The sequence below is a fragment of the Syngnathoides biaculeatus genome, chromosome 2 (assembly GCF_019802595.1).
Source record: "Syngnathoides biaculeatus isolate LvHL_M chromosome 2, ASM1980259v1, whole genome shotgun sequence".
NCBI classification, from domain to species: domain Eukaryota; kingdom Metazoa; phylum Chordata; class Actinopteri; order Syngnathiformes; family Syngnathidae; genus Syngnathoides; species Syngnathoides biaculeatus.
This window is the reverse complement of record NC_084641.1, coordinates 40,118,219-40,131,887: the sequence shown is the minus strand read 5'-3', so window position 1 is coordinate 40,131,887 and position 13,669 is coordinate 40,118,219. Positions and strand designations below refer to the sequence as shown.

The 13,669-nt window shown below is 42.0% G+C and overlaps 1 protein-coding gene across 5 annotated transcripts in view; it reads right to left on the bottom strand.

Annotated features, from left to right (window-relative positions):
* creb3l1 (cAMP responsive element binding protein 3-like 1) overlaps positions 1-13,669 on the bottom strand; it is a 64,270-nt gene that overhangs the window by 38,257 nt on the left and 12,344 nt on the right. For all 5 annotated transcript variants that reach the window (XM_061804875.1, XM_061804892.1, XM_061804884.1 and 2 more), the window contains 2 exons: positions 1,991-2,123; positions 1,311-1,397 (listed from right to left, as the gene is read on the bottom strand). In XM_061804875.1, the coding sequence (XP_061660859.1) occupies positions 1,311-1,397; positions 1,991-2,123 (220 nt within the window). The remainder of the gene's footprint in view (positions 1-1,310; positions 1,398-1,990; positions 2,124-13,669) is intronic.

Below are 13,669 nucleotides of genomic sequence, written 5' to 3'. Positions count from 1 at the left end.
AAAAAAAAAAAAGAACTCTTCAATCGAAATGCTTTAAATCAGAATGGCAAAAAAGTTTCCATGTAAGGCTGCCTATAAATTCAAATTCAAAGAAAGCCCCTGTTCATATTATTACCAATGATAATAGCAAATACTTCCTCCTCTGCAGAGGGAAAATTTATTGATATGACCCCACAGAATTTTGGAAACGTCAAAATGGCTAAAACAGTCCAGAACACAGGATGAGAAGAAAAACCAGGAGGAGGTCTCCTTCTAGCTACTTTGGTTTGTCCCATTAGGTGGCGCTACATCAGGCTACTTGAATGAATTGTTTTGCAGTAATTATACAGTAATGAAACTAAGAAAATGTTCATTTTTCATATTTTGTGCCATATTATCTTACAAAATACAAGTGATGTTAAAAACATTTTTCTATTCGAAATGTATTTCTTCTTATGTAAATTGTTGGAGGGGGCACCATATAAAATCTGAAGCGCCATATTGGCGAGAAAGCAATAAAATTTTTTTGCTGCAGTGAAACAGCAGAAATATCTGCAGCGAGTAGATTGAGAGACCTCTAATGTCCTTGATTTCCTCATTTGTAAACATCTTTGTCCCAATCACAGGTTAATGTAGAAATTTGTTTGGATTTTCCTTGTGTAGTCTTTATGATTTCGGCAAGCTTGCTTGCAGTGTCGCATGCCACCTGTTAGCAAATTAATTATTAGGGAATATTCAAAACAAACCATGCATTCAAATCCAAGCAGTTACTCTTCCATATGTGTGAATTTGACAAAAAAAAAGTCAGAGGACATAATCTAATGGTGATTTAACTGGATTTAGAGAGAGAGAGAGAGAGAGAGAGAGAGAGAGAGAGAGTGTGTGTCTGCGTGTGTGTGCGCGTGTGTGTGTGTGTCTGCGTGTGTGTGTGTGTGTGTGTGTGCGTGTGCGCGAGTGAGCCAGAGGTTCTCCTGGCTTCCGCTAAACCACACTCAAAACCATATGCTTGTCAAAGAGCAGTGTGTGTATGTGTGTGTCTGTGCGCAATAGGTGGGCAGGGCTTACTTAGCAGTGGGAAAACTGCGCAGACGGAAGGATACCCAGGATAAACGGAGAACAGAGTAGTGTACACACACATGCATAACCAGACCAGGAAGAGAAGAGGAGCAAGAGGAGCACCTCTAGCAGATACATCGTGTGATACAGTGTGCGTGGACAAAATGACAAGAGGTGTTGCATTAGCACCTCTGAGTAATTATCTTTCTATTCTTCGAAAGAATAAAAGGTTCACAGAATAGAGTCATGAGAGTGATGAAAATGCAGTCACCCACCAGAGTCTTGGTCCATCTTGACTGACAGGGCAGGGCTCTGGGGGGCAGAGTCTTCACTCAAAGAGTAGCTGTGTTCTACTTGGACATCTGTAAAGCCATAAATTGAAGCAGTTCATTAGTATGTTTCGGTTTCTAACACAATAAATGTAGACGTACAATTGAAACCAGAAGCTAACATAAACTTTATTAAAATACACAAACTCATTTAACACCTTTATTCGCACATTCAGGTATATCGGTAAATTTTCAGTACGATTGAGATCACGGCTTTGTGATGGAAAGTCCAAAACATTGACTTTGTTATCCTTAAGCCACTTGGTAACGTGTTTGGCAGGATGCACTGGGCGATTGTCCTTTTAGAATCCCCAAATGCACCAAAACTTTGTGGCTGTTGTCTTGAACTGTTGCTGCAGTATTTCCACATATTGTTCTTCCTTCATAATGCCATAGATTTTTTGTAGTGCATCCCCCCCCACCCCCCGGAAAAAAATAACATACAACATAAAGCTGCCAGCTCCCATATTTCAAAGTTGGGATGGTTTTCTCGAGCTTCCAAACTTCCTTCAAACATAACAATGCCATATCTCCCAAAATGAAGGTATTTGTTCCTGTGTTTCTTCCATTTCAACAGCAGTACAGCAGTATCATATAAGTGTCAAGATAAATACGATGATTGTGACCTGGGCTGCTGTCTATATCCATGTGGAGAAAAGAAAGTCTGTCTGCCAGCAGGGGTCGCTCTAACAGGTGGTCTTCAAAGAAACTACTGAATAATTCACTGCTGAAGTCGTCCATCTGGTCACCTGAGAAAGGCTGGAACACAAAAAAAGATACAAATGGATTTGAAAAGGCAGGATGGCTACTATGTAGGTGCTCTGATGCTGGGTGAAGGGAAACAGGAAAATGTATTTTTTTTTATGGCCGATCAGTTGGCCTTCAGCATCAGAGACTGAATTTGTTTTCACATTTTTTAAATTTGATTTTAGATGTATGCACTCCTAATAACTCAAGGGGCATTTTTATTCTTGTAGGGACAAAAATATCTATTTTTTTCATAAGGTTACAGAGATGTCCAATGTGCCTGAGCACTCAGCATAAAACATTGGGAACTTACTGTAAAAGTGAATTAACTTGAGTTTTACTGTAAATACACCAACCCCTGTCTCTTTTTATGCTTTTTTAAAAATTCAGCACTTTTTGGCGAAATTTCAACACAGTTTAGGAACCATCTTTAGGCCTGAATACAAAAACCAATGACACTCATAGCCAGGTACCTTACACCGAAATGTGACAAACCATCTCCAACTTTCATGGTCCTATCGGTCCGGACCTGGCTGTGCGGGTTCCCGCACGGCCGCGCTGATTGGGAGGCGCACACCTGCGCCTCATGCTGGTTGATTGGCCCTGGTGTATATAGGACCATGGGGACGACTGGTCTGGGGCGAGATCGTAGCAACTCATGCCCCGTTTCAGCACTCCCGTATTTCTGGTCATATTCCCGTGTGTACCGACCACCGCCTGTTCTTTGACCGACCCCGTAAGCCTGACTCCTTTGACACTTCTGCCTTCTTTGATCGATCTCCCGTGTACCGACTCCTGCCTGCCCGTGGACCTGCTCTCCACGCCCGACGTCCTGACCACCGCTGCTGCACCTGACTGCCTGCCCGATCCCCGACCTTGGAATAATAAATGTTTTTCCCGAATTACCTCTGTGTCTCCCGACTCCTGCATTTGGGTCTTACCTCTGTATCGATGGGTCGTGACACCAACAGGATAAATATTATTCTGACTCCTCACAGTTCTTTCAGGATGGAAAACAGGTTTACCAAACCCTTATATTAGCATGTTAGAAGAAAACACAAACTGATATTTTAGTTTCTGCATCTCCAAACACTTTCATATTCATCACATCTCGGCTCTATAAAAGTTCACGAAGCATCCAAGGCACAGTAGCACACAGCATTGCATTCAAATGTGTCTGGTCTTCTGTGTGCATGCAGCATCACAGCATCTGTTTGCATTTTTCACTGCAGTGAGTTGGGGCCAGTGATGCCCTGCACCAAACCTGACCTCACGGGCTACTTTGGTGAACGCTCTCTCCTTCACGGGTTGTGAGGTCTCACTGGGTCTTCCTCCTTTGCTTGGCTGGTGGGTTCCTCTATCACTGCATGACCCAGAGAAACTTTGAAGAAGAGGATTTCCAGGAATTTACAATGGTCACATCCAAAAAAATGAAAAAGTACTCAGATGAACCATCTCTTGTTTGGTCTTTGGGGTTACATTGCTAGGCATTGGTGAGAAAGATAAACTCCACCCATGCATGTACCTTTGGTCTCTTAAGGCCTCGATGAGGGGAATGCTACAGAAGAAGTTGTGAAAAAAAAATTTTGGGCTTTTGTGTCATCACAAAGATGGATCACAACATCTCCAGTCATTCACAATCCACTGCTGTGATCACTTCTTGGAGAGCCTTGGAACACTTCGAATCTACTCATATCACTCAAACTTCCTGTCCTTATCCACACTTTCACTCCCCAGATTTTGGACTTTTTTGGGGGTTATATTATTTGATGGACAGTTGGCCTTTGAAAGGAATGATCTGGCTGCCTTATTCTTTGCACCTTTTGTAGTCTACAAAATAAGATACTCGAACTATGGAAAATTTGCACCAAAATGTGTATTTTAAATGGATATATTATAAATACAACAATTAAACTGGGTGACAGATTATCTCCACTTCATTGGACACAGGGAAATCGTAATTTTCTACATACTGGATATTAAAATGTCATAATCCAAGCACACGATAAGATCAAGATTCCCTAGAGATGACTTTTTATCATTGTATTTTATTTTAAAAGGATTGACAGGTTATGCCACCAGTGGTGGCTCATTATCGGCCATCTTGGATTCAGATTAAATTTCTTTTAAATTACACTGATTGATCACTGAATTGACCTTGATCAAAATAACCACTTTGTTTATGTTGCTTGTTGTGCATGAAAATGAATTAATTTTATGGTATTTCATTAAACAATGTATAATGACCCAAACTGTCACCTCCACTGTGCTGATGTTATTAAATAGGACACATGTACAGCATGAACTTAGATGAGTCACCCATCTGAGATGTTCTGGAAGCCTGTGACAGTGCGGTGTTTGGACTTCAGGGCATCCAGAGAGGTTTGGATTAAAATGAAACAGCAAGACTGATTTTCAGTGGTTTACTCCAGGAAAGAAGTGTGAACTCATTTGCAAAAATAGCCGGAACCATTGCTCCATGTTAAGTCACTTCACAAGCCTAATCTACAAAAATATGGGAGTAAATATGTGCCACCAGGATTTGAATTTGAAATGCCACAGAAAACAGGATTTGAATTTGAAATGTAAGCTGATCACATTTTCAATAGTTGTATTTCAGTGTAACTTTTCAATGTTAACAATTCAACTGGCTATAATTCGCTTTTGAAAACTCACCGTCTGTGCCACCAGGCAGAGTTACTCGAGGTCAGACCCAAATAACCAGCAAATCCAATTACCCTTTCTTAGTATGTAATGTCACGTGAAATACAACTATTGAAAATGTTATCACTTTACATTTCAAATTCAAATCCTGTTTTCTGTGGCATTTCAAATTCAAATCCTGGTGGCACATATTTACTTCCATACAAAAATGACATGGATTATTGTTATTGCAAAATGGACTATGATCTCCTTATGCTCAGATGGTTTGTGAGTAACCACAAAGCAGCTCTGCAGGTTCATTCCATGAGCTCCATTGATCCATGAATAACGATTACTATACAACAAAAGAAACTGACTATAATGTGTGTAGCACTGTAAAACTTCCTAAAAAAAATTTCTAACCTCAAAATGCCATCATGAATTATAGTTGTCTTTGTGTCTGAACATGTCTCCTTTGAAGGTCTGGGACTCGTGCACTAGCATTACAAAGTTACATGAAGCACAAACACTCTAAATGAAGTATTGCCTTTATACCAATAAGAGGTTATGGACCTTAAAATCAACAATGCGAAATGTGGATTAAACAAATATCTTTTCTGGCTCCTTTGAAAATGATATTACATAAACTATTTATACTATCTGTGTGTGCTTATGTGTTTGCGTGCTACTATTCATTACAAGAAGATATACTTCCAAATTTAGTGAGAATGCATTCATTTCAAAACTAGAAAAAAAATCTTTTTGCAGGGAACAATACTGAACTTTAAAGAGGAAAAAAATCCAGCATTTGGACCAATGTCTCGCATGAAGTCACGCAAGTCTTGACCTCACCATATCACCCTCTTTGCTTCTTTAATATGAATCTCAAAAGGATCAACTCCAAAAGGGTTTTTCTCCTTCTCACTGTACCAGTGATAGCGAAGACGAAACGCTTGATGATGATGATGATGCAAGAACTAGAAAGGAAACTTATTGTAATGTCAAAATGAGCAGTAAGTTCTCCTTTTCTGTCTGGCTTGTACACCTCAGATCATAAGATTCAGGATCATGCAATCAGCAGAAGTACCCTGAAGACTCTACAGTGGTAGGGTGTATTAAGAATGGACAGGAAATGAAGCACCGAGAGCTGGATGACAACGTTCTGGAGTAGTCTAGCAGGAATCTTCTAGTCTTCCACACTAATGAAACTTGCCCTTGCTAATAGATAGTTTGTCCACAGGTAAGATTTGGGAGAATTAGGGCGATCACTCAGCTCATTTCCATCATGTGGAAGGCCAATCAAATGATGCTGCAGTAAAAATATTTTGCAGTATAGTTGGAGAAAAAAACATGGACAGTGTGCACAAGAAAGAAATATACAGACCTCGTATCTTCTAAAGAGGCTGAGATCACGTCTTATGTATGGAGTGGCTTGAGTCAGTAAGGGGGAAGAGATCACTACACAATCCGCTATCCATCACCCAAAAATCCTTGACATCCTTCCCATGACTCTACAGCAGCAAAGGTCTTTCTCGAAAAGATTCTCCTTCTCTATCATAAACATTTCATGATTCACTATTCATGTACACAAGAACTGTGTGAGAGAGGAAATCTTCTTATAATAATTTCTATCATAATAAAAACAAGTATTATTCATCCATCCATTTTCTTAGCCAATTGTCCTCACAAGGGTCGCCGGGAGTGCTGGAGCCCCTCCCAGCTGTCAACGGGCAGGTACACCCTGAACTTGTTGCCTGCCAATTGCAGGGCACAGAGACAAACAGCCGCACTCACAATCACCCTGATGGGCAATTTTGAGTGTTCAATTAATGTTGGGTGTTTTTGGGATGTGGGAGGAAACCGGAGTGCCTGGAGCAAAGCAGGCACGGGGAGAACATGCAAACTCCACACAAGTCGGTCTGGGATTGAAACCGGGATCTCAGAACTGTGAGGCCAACGCTTTCCATCTGAGCCACCGTGCTGCCCACAAGTATTATTATTCTAAATAATATTTGAAGTGTCGATCGTCAATGTGTCCTGCAATTAACATTAGTTCTCGCCACGAGCTCCCTGCCTTTTTCATCAATGTACAAGCCAGTAATTCCACGTTGGTTGTCATGCCGAATGGTGGCCGGCACTGGATGTGATCATGTGATAATACGCAATATAGGCTTTAATTACTTGTGCCGGGTTAACTAACAACTTCTTTTCCTTTCGGCTTGTCCCGTTAGGGGTCGCCACAGCGTGTCATCTTTTTCCATCTTAGCCTATCTTCTGCATCTTCCTCTCTAACCCCAACTGCCCTCATGTCTTCCCTCACCACATCCATAAACCTTCTCTTTGGTCTTCCTCTTGCTCTTTTGCCTGGCAGCTCGTTCCTCAGCACCCTTCCACCAATATACTCACTCTCTCGCCTCTGAACATGTCCAAACCATCAAGGTTTGCTCTCTCGAATCTTATCTCCAAAACATCCAACTTTGGCTGTCCCTCTAATGAGCTCATTTCTAATTTTATCCAACCTGCTCACTCCAAGCGAGAACCTCAACATCTTCATTTCTGATACCTCCAGTTCTGCTTCCTGTTGTTTCTTTAGTGCCACCGTCTCTAATCCGTACATCATGGTCCCGGCCTCACCACTGTTTTGTAAACTTTGCCCTTCATCCTAGCAGAGACTCTTCTGTCACATAACACACCAGACACCTTCCGCCAGCTGTTCCAACCTGCTTGGACCCGTTTCTTCACTTCCTTACCACACTCACCGTTGCTTTGGATTGTTGACCCTAAATATTTGAAGTCCTTCACCCTCGCTCTCTCTTCTCCCTGTTGCCTCACTCTTCCCCCTCCACCTTTCTCATTCACGCACATATATTCTGTTTTACTTCGGCTAATCTTCATTCCTCTCCTTTCCAGTGCATGTCTCCATCTTTCTAATTGTTCCTCTGCATGCTCCCTGCTTTCGCTGCATATCACAATAACATCTGCAAACATCATGGTCCAAGGGGATTCCAGTCTAACCTCATCTATCAGCCTATCCATTAGCACTGCAAACAGGAAGGGTCTCAGAGGTGATCCCTGGTGCAGTCCCACCTCCACCTTAAATTCTTCTGTCACACCTCACCATTGTTCTACTGCCATCATAACATGTCCTGTACTATTTTAACATACTTCTCTGCCACACCAGACTTCTGCATGCAGTACCACAGTTCCTCTCTTGGTACTCTGTCATAGGCTTTCTCTAGATCCACAAAGACACAATGTAGCTCCTGACCTTCTCTGTACTTTTCCACTAGCATTCTCAAGGCAAATAATGCCGGGTTAACTAACAACAATGTTGGTTATACTAACATATCAACTCACAGGTTTTTGCAGTTGTTTAGATGCTATAAAAGAATCCCACCACACGACTCCTCAGCAGCTGTCATGAACGGGGCTCGAGAGTGGACCCAAATGCACGACTCAAGAGACAAGCAGACAGTGCAGAGGAAATCTTTATTCGGTCCAATGTCTGGGATCAGGCAGACAGTCCAAACAATCAGAAGTAATAGTACGGCAGGCTTACGAGGGTGGTCAGTGGACAGGCGTGAGTCGGTACACGGAGAGCAGAAGTCAGGCAAACAGGAGTGCGAGAACGAGGCATCAAGGACGACGATCTGGTGGAGGACAAATCGTCCCTCGGGTCCTATATATATACTGAGTGGCATCAGCTGGGACATGGTGCAGGTGTGCGCTGAGTAATTGGCTAGCCACGGCCAGCCTGGGCAGGAAGCCAGGAGCATGACAGTACCCCCCCTCACGCCCCCCCAACGGCCGGGCGTTTGGGGCTTGGCCGGAGGAGCCAGCGGTGAAGGGCGATTCGGGCGAAGTCTGCTGACGTGGAACGTAGGGTGCACCCTCATCGACCTGGGCAGTTTCAGTGAGACGGCGACCGGGTTAATGATCTTGGTAATTGGGAACGGGCCAACAAACCTGGGAGCAAGTTCAAGTCCACCATGCCGCCGGAGCTTCATTCAATTTTTTTATTTTTAATTTCATTCATTCAAAGGCATGTTAACAACACTGCCCTCTGTGGTGTTCCAGATTTATAAGAAAAGTTATTTTCACTTTAGTAGATTTTTAAAGGTCTACAGACATCCCTCTATAATTGTAAAATTTATATTCTTATGAAAAGTACATAAAATATTATTCATTTCAATTTCTATACGGAAAAAAAAATGAGCGGAGAGCATGTCATTCACGTGCAAAGTTGCGGAAGTCTCACTCAACATCCCAGTAGTAGCCATATTGCCTCCTACATCATTTACAGCTGTCCCACTGGGACTGTCGCCTTTGAGAAGACGCCGTGCCACCTGCTTTGGGAGATGAACAAGAAAGATTTTCAGATTTTTCCGACACCCCTTCTGACACGGAAGCTCTTTACGAATAAGAGAATTTCACACGATCCATATTACCCTGTCGTTTCGAGCGATATTTAGATGATATGCGTATCACTTCTACCTAACAACAGACTCCCCGATGGTATGACAGAATGTAGCGTACTCAGTCAGGAGGACCCATGGCCATGTAATAACTGGCCGTGGGGGGTGGGGGTGGGGGTGGGGGGCTCTTTTCTCCTCCTGCACGCAGCAAAACCACCTCCTGGCTCAATCCACCTCCGCGGCAGCGTTGTTCATCAACACACACACACATGCCTCTTCGCATTCCTTCTGGCAACTGTACGGCCAATCAGCAGTGAACATGCAAAAAAGATGGGTGTGTCTTTCTACAGCTGGAGTACAGGGCTTGAATGGGGAGTTAGAGCACAAAAAAAGAAAAAAAGAACACACAATAGGACACAACACAGTATAAAGCATGGGTGTTGTCAAACTCTTTTTCGTCATGGACTACATTGTAATTATAGTTCCCCTCAAAGCGCAGTTAGGAGTGAAACCACATAAATGTCTTATAGCCTCCATATGCACATTATCACATATACACAACAAATTGACGGATAACAAATTTGAAAACAGAACTTAGAGAAAATAGTTTGTTCAAACTACTGTTACAGGATTTTTTTTCAATAGGGTTTTGCTGACAAAAACAAACAAACAAACATAAAGCAATATTCACACCATTTTCTACACGTCTTGTCATTATCAGAGTTGGGGAGGGCGACAGCCCATCCCAACTGATTTTGTGCAAAAAGTGGACTAAACCCTCGACAGTCACAGTGACAGACAGACAGACAACTTTCAAAGTCACATTCATGTTGTCACTACTGGGAACTGAACCCATGTTGCATGTATGTAAGTCAGGAGCGTGAAACCTTACATCTTCCCTGACTCCATATAACATTCAACCACTTAAAACAGAGCAAAAAAATTGTCGTATAATTGGCTATAATTTAATTGAAAAAGAATAATGTGTGTGGGTCCATGTAACAGAGACACTTTAAGGAATTTAACTGTTTCATAAACACATCAGCACACACTACTTAACACATACATTAAAGAACCCCCCCCCCACCCTCCCAGTTGTTCATTATTTAACGTGAAATATGTTCCAAACCCTCCAGGTTTATGTTCACTAAGTTTAATGCATTGTCCAAGTTGATTTAAGTGTTTAATTTTGAAACAAAAACTGACTGTACATGCTGTGATACCTTCAGAGATGATCAGCTTTTCCATAAAATTTGCATTTTGTATATTTGGAATAAGTATTTAACTGTGACCAAAGTTTTTCAATGTAAAATTAAAACTAGTAAAATATCTACTTAAAAAAAAAACAAATTAAGCCACAGCTTTCTCATCATCCTGAGCTGGACCATCGCACTGTATATAGTGAGGATGGGGCGCTGCTGACCTCGACTCGGGACGTTGTAAGACAGTGGGGAGAATACTTCGAAGACCTCCTCAATTCTACCAACATGCCTTCCCATGAGGAAGCAGGATCTGGGTTCTCTGAGACTGGGTCTCCTATCTCTGGGGTTGAGGTCACCGAGGTGGGTAAAAAGCTCCTCAGTGGTAAGGCCCCGGGGTTGCATGAGATCCGGCCGGTGTTCCTAAAAGCTCTGGATGTTGTGGGGCTGTCCGGATTGACACACCTCTACAACATCGCGTGGACATCGGGGACAGTTCCTCTGGATTGGCAGACTGGATGGTGGTCCCCCTTTTTAACAGAGTGTGATCCCCTCCTTAACCACCCAGGTAAGGTCTATTCAGGGATGCTGGAGAGGGGGGTCTGTCAGGAAGTCAAATCTCAGATTCAGGAGGAGCAACGTGGATTTCGTCCTGGCTGTAAAACATTAGGCCAGCTTCACACCCTCAGCAGGATCTTCGAGAGTCCATGGGGGTTTGTGGACTTGGAGAAGGCATTCTACGTTCCAACCCTCACCAATGGTCACAAGCTGTGGGTCATGATCAAGGAACAAGATCCCAACCGAAATTAGTTTCCTTCGCAGGGTGTCCGTTAGAGATAGGGTTAGAAGCTCAGTCATCTGGGAGAGGCTCAGTTTCGAGGCACTGCTCCTCTGCATTGAGAGGAGTCAGATGAGGTGGCTGGGGCATCCTATTTGGATGCCTCCCGGATGCCTCCCTGGTGAGGTGTTCCGGACATGTCCCAACGGAAAGAGACCACGAAGATGACCCAGGACACGCTGGAGAAACTACGTTTCTCGGCTGTCCTGGGAATGTCTCGGGATCCTCCCAGAAGAGCTGGATGAAGTTGCTGTGGAGATGAAAGTCTGGGCATACCTACTAAAGCTACTGCCCCCGCGAACCCGACCCGTAAAAGTAGTAAAAACTGGATGGATGGGCAAATAATAATGTATTTGATGTTTTTTTCTGTTTTAAAAAAACATTTAGGTTAAAAAGCTTCAACATACTTGTTTATTAAACATCACAGAAACATAAAAGATGATAAAGTAAATAATTGAAGGATACAAAGTCAGGCTTGATTTGACACACATGTACCTTGCCATTTTTTGCTGAATCACACAAAATGGCACCCATTGGCTGGAATGTGCATCTTGTAACATGCTACTATTACTTCTAGACTCTGAGAACACACTAAAGAGATTAACATATTCGATGTATTATTATGCTTAGCATTAAGAGTATGATTTAAGAGGAAACAGACACTCATGGGTGCTGGTGTTGTTTTTGAATGAAGGACAGTTGATGGTGACTGCACAGTGAGTGTTTGTCTAGCACTGTTGTCTCACAGCAAGAAGTTTCTGTGGTAAAATGTCACCATACGTTTATTTGATGAATTGAATATTCTACAACGTCTCTTTTCGTGAAAGTGAGGTGAATAGTTATCCATCCTCTGATGGACTGATGATTGATTAGATCTGTCCCACCCCCAGTCAGAACAAGAAAACAACAAACGAGAACGCCGAAGAAGAATGAGAGTTCCCAGTATTTTTTTTTTTCACTGTGCGGTTGTTAAGGGGACACATTTTATTTTAGAGAGGACTCAAATAAAAACGCCCAATGCATTAAATTAGAAACTACAGTGCTGAAAAAATGTCATTGGCCCCCTTCTCAAATTGTTACATTTTTGTGGTTTCCCAACTCTGTGTTTAAGATAATCATGATTAACTATCAAAGAAAGATAACAAAGATCAAAGATATAATGCAGCCATTAAATTGTGGTTTTACTTATTAAGGAAAATAAAAAAATTCAAAGCTACCTGGTATTGTGTGGCCGACCTTGTTAGCAGCAATAAATTTGTAACTTCAAGCTGAAGCCCATTTGAACTCTGCAGCAGGACAACAGTCCAAAAGACATCAACAAATCCATTTCTGGATGTCTTTAAAAAAAAGGGATTTTGTGCATTTTAGTCAAAGTCTGGACTTGATTCTAATTGAAATGCTGCGGCATAACCTTTAAAATGCCATTCATGCTTGAAAATCCTCCAGTGTTGATCAATTCAAACAGTTATGCAAGGAAGAGTATCATCCATTCATTCATCTAAACTCGATACCACTTACTTAAGGTCAAGGGGCGCTGAAGCCTATCAAGGCTGACTTTGGGGGAAAGTCGTATTACACGCTGAGCTGGTCGCCAGTAAGTCGCAGTGGATACGTGAACAACCATTCACACTGCCACTGAGTTGAAACTGAACCCACACTGCCTGCACCGAAGTCAGGCAAATGCACCACTACACACAAGGAAGGATGGGTCAAAATACTGTATCAGACTCATTGCCAGTAATAGAAAATGCTTGATTTCAATTGTTGCAGCTGTGGGTAGACTAATAAGTTATTAGGTTAAGTGGACCGTTACTTTTTCACACAAGACCAGGTAGCTTTGAATATTTTTTTTTCCTTTCCAAAATAAAATCTCCTTTTTAAAAAATAATCTGCTTATTTTGATTATTGATATCTAACATTTACATTTGTTGTGTTTAATGATCTTGAACATTCAAATGCAGCAACTATGCAAAAATATATATATGAATTTGAGAAGGGGCCAATACTTTTTCACTAAACTGGTAAACTGGTGTAGGATCTCTTCCTTAACCTGGAGAGGTGGAGATTCTGATATTAATCCAAACCACTTCATACTTGGGTGCTAATCACTCCAGTGAGAGTTGAAGATCAAGGCTTGATGAGCCATTCGAACAATATCATCTGGAAAAAGCAGAGATGTAATAATAATAATGTTGTTGTTGTTTTCCTTTCGGCTTGTCCCTTTCGGGGTCGCCACAGCGTATCATCTCAAATGAACGCATACATATGTTTGGCACAATTTTTACGCCAGATGCCCTTCCTGATGCAACCCTTCTCAGGGAGTGGAGGCCCCAGTGGGATACGAACACACAACCCCTGGTTTACCAAACCGGTGCTCTAACCACTGAGCTACGGGGCCTCCCAATAATAATAATAATAATATTAATAATAATAGTACTAATAATAATATTATGAAAGTTCAGA